The following is a 9,336-nucleotide window of genomic DNA, read 5'->3' on the forward strand; positions in this document are numbered from 1 at the left end:
TTTATAGTAACAGAAAAGCTGTAGATGATTAAAAACTAGATGGCTGAAAGCTGTCAAACCTTGACTATGAAAAGCAGTGATTTTGCATGATAATTCATTCTAATAAACTGATAACCAAAAGTGTGATTCATAGCCATTTATTTTTCAGTCAGCATATTTATATTAATATGCTGGCACATAATTTTGTGGATAACAAAGAGACAGTAAAATATGCATGCCTTGTATTAAAGAAGTAGCCTGAGGATCCCTCTTTGGAACATCTCTAGCAATATGCATCCTTAATTTAGCAGATAAAAGGATTTCATAACACCAAAGCCTCCAAGTGAGGTAATTTTTTAATACCTTTTTTTTTTCACATTAAGAGGTGTGTCTCAATTTATCAATTCACTAAATATGTGCTGCCAGGCATGCCAAAGTTGCCAAGCCCATGATTACAGTAAATTGATCTTCTGATTCCCAAGGCAGCCAAACCCACTTTCAAAAATGATATAAAGGTGAAAGAAAACGCTTTCTCATCAGAGGGGCTTAGAATCCCTTCATTCTGATTTCTGCTTCTGTACCTCAGACTATTCATTTCTTTCTTATAGTTGCTTCTCTGTCCTTGCAAAAATGAACAGGGGTCAGCAGTCATTTGGTAGCAGGTCTGTAGTGGGAACTAAGACCTTTAGCTCTGCATCAATGGGTGGTGCAGGCGGTGGAGGTAGAGGTGGTGGAGGTAGAATAAGCTTTAGTTCAATGTCTATGTCTAAAGGATTAGGTGGGGGTGGTGCTGGTGGTGGTGGTGGTGGTGGTGGTGGAGGATTCAGGCATGGTGGAGGTGCTGGTTTTAGTTCTCATAGCCTCCATAGTCTTGGAGGAACAAGAAAGACTGCTATTAGTACAGGCAGTGTCCGTGGAGGAAGTTTTGGTGGTGGTGCTTTTGGTGGAGCAGGTGGTGGAGGATTTGGTGGAGGAGGGGGAGCGTTTGGTGGTGGAGCAGGAGGTGGAGGATTTGGTGGTGGTGGAGGATATGGAGGTGGAGGATTTGGAGGTGGAGGATTTGGAGGTGGAGGGTTTGGTGGTGAAGGATTTGGTGGTGGCCCAGGAGGATTTGATGGAGGCTTTGGTGGCATGAATTTCCCTGTATGCCCTCCTGGTGGAATTCAGGAAGTGACCGTTAACCAGAGCCTTCTGGCACCATTAAATATGGAAATTGATCCAACCATTCAAAAAGTGAGGAAAGAGGAAAGGGAGCAAATCAAGACCCTCAACAACAAATTTGCATCCTTCATTGACAAGGTGAACAATATATTTTTATACACCTGTAAAATTTGCAGATACATCACCGACAATAGCCTTTTTCTTGAATTTTGGTTTGCTTTTTTTCCCTTTGAGTTTAGGTGAGATTTTTGGAGCAGCAAAACCAAGTCTTGAATACAAAATGGGAACTCTTGCAAGAACATGGGCAAAAAGGTGTTTCAAAGAGAAGCAACATTGGACCTCTCTTTGAAGCTTACATTAGCAACCTGAGACGTACATTGGATGGGCTGCAGAATGACAAACATCGCCTGGAAACAGATTTGAGGGGCATTCAAGATTTGGTAGAAGATTTCAAAAACAAGTAAGCCTGAATGACTGTAACTAAAACATGCTTTTATTTTATTAGGCCAGCTACCAATATAAGGTATGGGTAGCTATAAATACAGTACTATATTTATTTACTGGTATTGGGGGCTAATTGTTTCAGCATACACCACAGTAACTGAATTAGCCAATAACTAATGTTATCCAATAGTTCTGATGCTGTGTACAAGTGACTTACTATTTTACATTTTTGAGGGAGGGATTATTTTAAACCAATAATGTAATACAAAGAGGTCTATGTAGACTCTGTATATGCTGGGCTCCAAAAAATCTCATAGAGCAGCGTTGGGTTTGAGCATAACAACCATTGTGTAACACTAAATAACACTAAATAAACAATATATGAAAACACATTACTTGTAAAATAATCAGTGTAAAATGTAATATAAAGTGATTAGTATTTTACTCGATGGGGTGTTGCCTGTTACATATCTACAAAATATGTTTTTTCTTTAGATGGGATTGTGAATATGCTCAATTATGTGAATTTTTTGAGGTTTCTGTACCAAAACCAGACCTGTGATGTTTAGAAACTCTTGCAAAATAACTTCTTTCCAGTTCTTTGAATGCACTGACTGTCATGCCTGTGGGTTATTGATTTTAGTAATCACAATATATTTTCAGCACTTTATTTTCTCCAATGTATTTAATTGTGGCTGAAAGCCAGAGAAATAACTAGTCAACCAAGTTTCTACACAGACTTAAAGTAATGACAACAGACACAGATCAGCAACAAGTAATGAGGATCACAAGGGTATTTAGGTTGTGCAAACTATCGGTGCTCTTCTATGGTTAAATGCAATGACGGCAATGCATTATAAATTGTACTGTGGGTGTTTTTAACTTCAGAAAAGTCCATGCAAGTTATTCAGTGTGATTTATGCTTTAAGTCATTATCTGGTTTAAATGCATGGTCTATTTTTTCATCTTTGCAGATATGAGGATGAAATCAACAAGCGCACAACTGCCGAAAATGAATTTGTAATACTCAAAAAGGTGGGTACTGAAATGCATTGCACTGGTGAAGAGAAGCTTGGGTGTAATTATAGAATATAGTATGTTATATGTTATATGTTTGCTCTCCAGAGAGATTTAAATTGAAATGCCATTTTTTATGATCTTGTAGCTGGAACAAAAGGCAGTCTATCAAGCATCTTTTAATCAAACCTGTTAAGAATTGTCACTTAACTTTATGCAGGTGTTCCTTAAATTAATTCTTCCTTAACATGTATTGTGTTTAGGATGTGGATGCTGCGTACATGAACAAAGTAGAGCTGGAGTGTAAAGTCGATGGACTGACTGATGAAATAAACTTCCTCAGGACACTATATGAATCGGTAATGTTAGTCTCCTCCGTCTGTTAAATGAACTTGTATTGTATGTGTTTGTTTCATCCCATGTTTTGTGAAAACAGAATGTGGTCATTGAATATTCATCCAAACAGTCCTAGATCTAGTATGGACTGTAGATGTGAGTTTTAGAATATGCCAGTATTCATTTGCACAGTCAATAATAACCCTCTGTCTCTGACTATGGAATTTTGAGCACCATCTGTATTTGATATTGTAATTACACTTGTGCCAATCAGGCTCTAGAATTCAATGTTGAAGAGAGAAAGGGCACAAGAAAATCAAATGTAGAAAAACTCACCAAATCAAAAGGGAAACCCAATGCACCAGCCCCGGACCCTCAGCATAGGGAACAGTAATCCATCAACTGCAAAAAATGGGGGTAAAGTAACTCAGAGACTCCACCAGGGCCACAAAAATGAAAAAAAACTTTATTTATAAAATAACACCTATTTTTGCTGTTTACATCTCTAGAATTCAGTTATAGAAAAAAAGGATTGGTCACTTTGTTAAGTTTTTCTATCACATGACTTGATGCTTGCAACTTAAACAATACGTCTTTGCCTTTGGCAATATTCATCCATTATGAAATGATGAGAAGGTATCATTCATTTTTCTTATAAATTATTATTATTCTATTTAAATGGCAGGAAATTCAAGATCTTCAAAGTCAGCTTTCCGACATATCTGTTGTTCTGTCTATGGACAATAACCGGATGTTGGATCTCGATGGCATTATCATGGAGGTGAAATGTCAGTATGAGGAAATAGCCAACAAGAGCAAAGCCGAGGCTGAAGCTGCTTGTGCCATGAAGGTAAAAATATCTCAGCATCTTGGTCACTGTTACCACCTATCAAGAAAAAAACTGTAATTTTATTAAAACAACTAAAGGCCACAATAATAACTTTGGCACCTGACCCTTTTAGTTCCAGCAGCTTCAAGCAACAGCCGGTCAGCACGGAGATAGCCTCAAAAGTAGCAAAACTGAAATTGCAGACCTGAATCGCATGATCCAGAGATTAAAGGCTGAGATTGAAAGTGTGAAGAAGCAGGTATATTGAAAATATTGCAACCAGTCATATTTTGACTACATGAACAAATCAGGATCATGGATAATATGTGTTCATATTTGTTTCTACTTCTCTTAAATATTACATTTTAGATAGAGTCTAAGGGAAAGCTCTTAGTTATACCTAAAAAAAAAGTTTGATGGTTTACTAACATGTCCAGGGGCTGTAAAGTGATAAATCCCATCAGGCCACCCTTAAATATTCTGCAGAGCAGTTAAGTTAGTATGCTAAGCTGCCCCACCTAGAACATCAAGCATTGCCTCTCTTGGCTTCTTTAATAGTATTACATCAACACAATTGGGGTTTGTTGGGGATAAAGAGCTTACAGTAAGCCTGTAGTAAGAAAAGTGGTTTACCAGCACTAAGCGGTGGATAATAAAACTAGAATACTTATATCCATAGTACTGCTGAAATCTATTTTTCAGAAGAGCAAGCTTATGTTTTAATATTTAATTTTGAAATCTGATGTGGAGCTAGTTACAGTATATTGTCAGTTTTCCAAGTGCCCCCAGTCATGTCACTTGTGCTCTGATAAACTTCAGTCACTCTTTACTGCTGCACTGCAAGTTGGAGTGGTATCAAAGCTCCCTTCCCCCCCCCAGCAGTCCATCAGCAGAACAATGGGAAAGTAATGAGATAACAGCTCCCTGGTAGATATAAGAGCAGCACTCAATAGTAAAAATCCATGTCCCACTGCAACTCCACTTACACTGAGAAGTAGAAACAACAGCCTGTCTGAAAGCAGTTCCATCCTGAAGTGCTGGTCTTTCTGAAAGCACATGGCTATGCAAAATGGCTGACTACACACCAATATAAAATAAAAAAAATGATATACTTGTTGGGTTAGGAATGCAATTTTACATGGTAGGGTGAATATTTATTTGCAGTGTAAACAGTGTCATTTAGAAATAAAAACCACACCATAAAATCTGGCTTTCTATTAGCTTGTTTTCATTATTTTGTGTACAAAATATTTTGTATTCAGAACCTATATAATTGTTTCCCCAGTGTGCCAATCTTCAGATGTCTATCACTGAGGCAGAGGAACGTGGAGAACTTGCTGTAAAAGATGCACAAAGAAAATTAGATGAACTTCAGGAAGCCCTAAAAAAAGCCAAGGAAGAAATGGCAAAGCAATTACATGAGTACCAAACACTGATGAGTGTTAAGCTGTCCTTGGATATTGAAATTGCAACTTACAGAAAACTTCTAGAAGGAGAGGAATGCAGGTATGACCTTCTCAGCAAGCTGTGCTATTAATTCTTGTTATTGAAATGCATGTTAATATTTTGTCTCATTATATCCCATACAAACATTCACATATGTGCAAATACACATGCATACATGCTAATGCACACATATGCATAGAGACACATGCAAATACTCTTCTGTATACAGAATTATCTTACTGAATTGATCTATTAATGGCTTATCTTTCTAAACCGCCACATATCTGCAAATGTAATTTCTAGAACATTATATGGTATGCTAATGTTTTGCAGTAAGCGTTGTAGTGAAAATCATAGTAATACTTTCCATTTTAATGGGTTGAATAACTTTATTCCAGAATATCAGGAGAGATTCAAAATCCTGTCAGCATTTGTAAGTATTCCTCCAGTCATAACACATTAAATTATATTGTATGCAATGCAATATGTAAAGTTAACCTACATCACCTATATTTTTACTTGTAGCTGTGATCAGTGGTTCCACTTCAATATCTTCTGGAATGGGTGGTGGATTTGGAGCTGGCGGTGGATTTGGAGGTGGTGGAGGATATGGATCTGGCGGTGGAGGATATGGATCTGGCGGTGGAGGATATGGATCTGGAGGTGGAGGATTTGGAGCTGGGGGCGGAGGATTTGGAGCTGGTGGCGGAGGTGGTGGAGGATATGGAGTTGGTGGTGCAGGAGGTGGAGGATTTGGAGCTGGAGGATATGGAGCCAGCGGAGGTGGCCAATTTGGAGGAGGAGGAGGATATTCTGCTGGAGGTGGAGGTGGAGGAGGCTACGGCATGGGTGGAGCAGGAGGCTTTAGTTCTGGAAGCAGACAAGGTGGTACCATTATCTCAAAAACATCTTCTTCTTCAAGCAAATTGAACTATTAACCTGACATCTTTAATCCAGCAACATCTCTTTTTGCCTGCTAGAATATAACCTCTGTTTTTCATGTCAAGATCATTTAAAAGCAAAATTAAGTTAGTAAGCAGATCCCTTACTATGGTTTCTCTTGTAAATATTGGCTCCATAACAAGTTACAGTTTCTATAGCATGTAACCCAGTGCATCTACAGTATATCAACAACATTATATGCATTTCTGGAAAAAAACTGGCCATCTTTCTCAAACGCCAAGGACATCAAAAATATTTTCAGTTCTACCCTATTTTATCCACTATTTTTCAGTACATATGTGAAAAATAATTTTGACCAGCACTTGACATAGCTACAATGAGTCAGTAGGAGTTGTATTTTAACACAATCATTAAAGAAAACATCATTTACATTTTTTAATATTTTGAGCTCTCATGCCTTATGGGCCATTTACTTACACACATACCTTCGTAAAAGTGTTGACTTTAAAATTGTGTTGCATCATGTTTACCATCAATGAGATTGTTCTGTGGGTAACAATTCTGTTGCAGTAAATTGTGTTCTGTTATCTTGTTTCTGCTATCAATCCCTCTGCAACCACTACTACTGACCGAATGCAAGCTACTGTACTATGTATGAACATGCCCCTTTACCTTACTCATTGTTAAAGCAGAGAAACTCTAGATAACAAATTTGTCCTTCCTGTGCAATGGCTATTTCTCACAACTGACTCCATTTTACTGTACATCTAATAAACTGCTGTTTCATAACTATTTGTGTTTTTTGATTTCCATCATAATGAATATAACATATGTGATCTGCCACTTTTGCTATATCATGTGACCAAACAGACAAAAATAGAGAAATGGCTGTATACATCATAGGGACATCTAGGGTCAGGCAGATGAACTGACCTTGATGTGTCACAGTTCCATAAATAAGACCAGATAAAGGACCTGATTGGCCTAGAGATCCAAACATACTGTTAGTGGGAAAAGCTTATTATACAACTCATCATATATAAGACTACAAAGTAAGAAAGTCTGGTCCCAGCTCTATTCTTAAAATATATTTTTAGTCAGGTAAAGTAGACTGTGTTTATATTCTCATTCAGCCAAGGAAGTTTTGGCCAAGAGGAGAGGCGATTCCCTTTGACAATCTTCTGATGTTACATAATGCATCTATTGGTTAAAAAGTCATGTATAAAACTACATATAGACATACTGTACATATGGTGAGGTAGGCATATTCTACAGCTTTGCATGTCTCTTGGTTTCATTGCATAGTCTTACCCCTTCAATGAAGCTTTCAGTGGACTGGCACTGGCATAAGCAACAGTAGGTAAAGGGCCACAGGAGGGACATACTTGTACTTGTATATTTTCATGAGATGACCAAAGAAACCCTAAAGCTTGGAGTGAGAGCAGTAAAACTAGCCCTACTAAAGCCATCACACATGTGTACTTAGTAAGTATAGTTGTGTTGGTGCATGCTTTGTATAGTAAAGCAAATATTGAATTAATTTGCCAGTTTACTTGCAAGGGGTCATTGTCTAAGAACCCTGGTATAAGTGCAAGGGCACGACCCTAAAGGGCGTCTGTGTTCTGCACTTAGAGCCCGAGAACAAATCAGGCACGAGAGGCCTATACTGTCTTTATTGCCTGCCATACAGCAGGTGGTATTTACATGAACCCATTGTGCCCAGTGTCTGTTACCACTCCATAACTTATTATTTAATTACAAAGCTGTCTCCAGTTTTCCTCAGCAGGGGAACGATATTCCTTTCTAACTTCAAAAGGGCAGGAAGAACAGGCCCTGGACCAACATTTTGGCAACAGTATTAGAATCAGAAGCCTTGCATTTTCTCAATTGCTAAAAAATACTTCTGACCTTTTCTTAAAACCATCCAGTTTACTGACTTTTATAATAAGGCCCTTATAGTATATATAGTAATCATGCATAGTTAGCATATCCCCTGTAGAGTAATCTTTACCACTGTAAACAATGCCAGTCTGGTCAATCTCTCTTCATAACTGTAATCTACTATGCCCTTTGGTCCATTAGTGTTTTCTCTCTGGATCCCTGAACTTGTCAGGGCTTTGTGAATGGGAAGAATGACCCTCTCAATACTCTATCCCGCCATACATATACTCTTTACCTCCTAATACCTCTATAATACAAGTCAAACATCTAACTGACCCTTAGGGGCCGATTCACAAAGGGTCGAATATCGAGGGTTAATTAACCCTCGATATTCGACTGGGAATTAAAATCCTTCGACTTCGAATATCGAAGTCGAAGGATTTTTAGTGCAAATAGTGCGATCGAAGGATTATTCCTTCGATCGAACGATAAAATCCTTCAAATCGAACGATTCGAAGGTTTTTAATCCAACGATCGAAGGAATATCCTTCGATCAAAAAAACTTAGGAAAGCCTATGGGGATCTTCCCCATAGGCTAACATTGAGTTCGGTAGCTTTTAGATGGCGAACTAGGGGGTCGAATAGTCCGATTCGAAGTCGTAGTCGAAGGTCGTAGTAGCCCATTCGATGGTCGAAGTAGCCCAAAAAACACTTCGAAATTCGAAGTTTTTTTACTTCGAATCCTTCACTCGAAGTTAGTGAATCGGCCCCGTAATGTCTCTCACTGGCATTGTTTGCTACAGCCAATATTATTATCCATATGCACCTTTAAGTCCTTCTCTAGTATTTGCAGCCTGTATATTTTCAAAGTGCATACATTTACATCACATAATCCTGCTACTTTGTCAATACCCCTCCGCAAAGATGACACATTTTGGATCCATTCAATTGCTCTACATTACTTGGTGTCTTCTGCAAATACAAATCTACGACATTAAAAACCTTTCTCTATGCCATTATTAAACAAATTAAATAAAAGTGCCCCCAGTACAGAAAACTGTTACATACCACATATACAGTCATTTAGCCATTTCCAAGTTACAGTGCAAAGTTCTTGAATGAGAAGCAAAAATTTATATGGCACTGTATAAAAAGTAGAAGACCACAAGTACTGTACCACCATTGGTAATATCGAACTTACTATTTCCTCAAAAGCAACTAATTTGCTGATTATAACTTAATATGTTGTTCTCCAAGAAAAGGGACTCTTAGCAAACCCCCACTAATGATGTCAAACTAACAGACTTGTAATTGCCAAACTGAGACCACAAATCATTTTA

General features: G+C 38.1%; 1 protein-coding gene across 1 annotated transcript; it reads left to right on the top strand.

Annotated features, from left to right (window-relative positions):
- The first annotated feature begins 507 nt into the window (after window positions 1-507).
- krt78.2.S (keratin 78, gene 2 S homeolog) lies at window positions 508-6,904 on the top strand. Its single transcript, XM_018248639.2, has 9 exons — window positions 508-1,278; window positions 1,380-1,600; window positions 2,559-2,619; window positions 2,865-2,960; window positions 3,623-3,787; window positions 3,900-4,025; window positions 5,052-5,272; window positions 5,611-5,645; window positions 5,738-6,904. Exons 1-9 carry the CDS (start codon window positions 610-612, stop codon window positions 6,148-6,150), a joined length of 2,007 nt encoding a protein of 668 aa, XP_018104128.2. The 5' UTR covers window positions 508-609; the 3' UTR covers window positions 6,151-6,904.
- Window positions 6,905-9,336: the final 2,432 nt, after the last annotated feature.

This window comes from Xenopus laevis, chromosome 2S (assembly GCF_017654675.1).
Source record: "Xenopus laevis strain J_2021 chromosome 2S, Xenopus_laevis_v10.1, whole genome shotgun sequence".
Classification (NCBI taxonomy): Eukaryota; Metazoa; Chordata; class Amphibia; order Anura; family Pipidae; genus Xenopus; species Xenopus laevis.

Excerpts from the sequence above, each read along its gene's own strand:
- krt78.2.S (XM_018248639.2), top strand. The coding sequence starts at position 610 with ATGAACAGGGGTCAGCAGTCATTTGGTAGCAGGTCTGTAGTGGGAACT. Across the intron at positions 1,279-1,379 it reads TTGCATCCTTCATTGACAAG|GTGAGATTTTTGGAGCAGCA; the intron begins GTGAACAATATA and ends CTTTGAGTTTAG. Across the intron at positions 5,273-5,610 it reads CTAGAAGGAGAGGAATGCAG|AATATCAGGAGAGATTCAAA; the intron begins GTATGACCTTCT and ends ACTTTATTCCAG.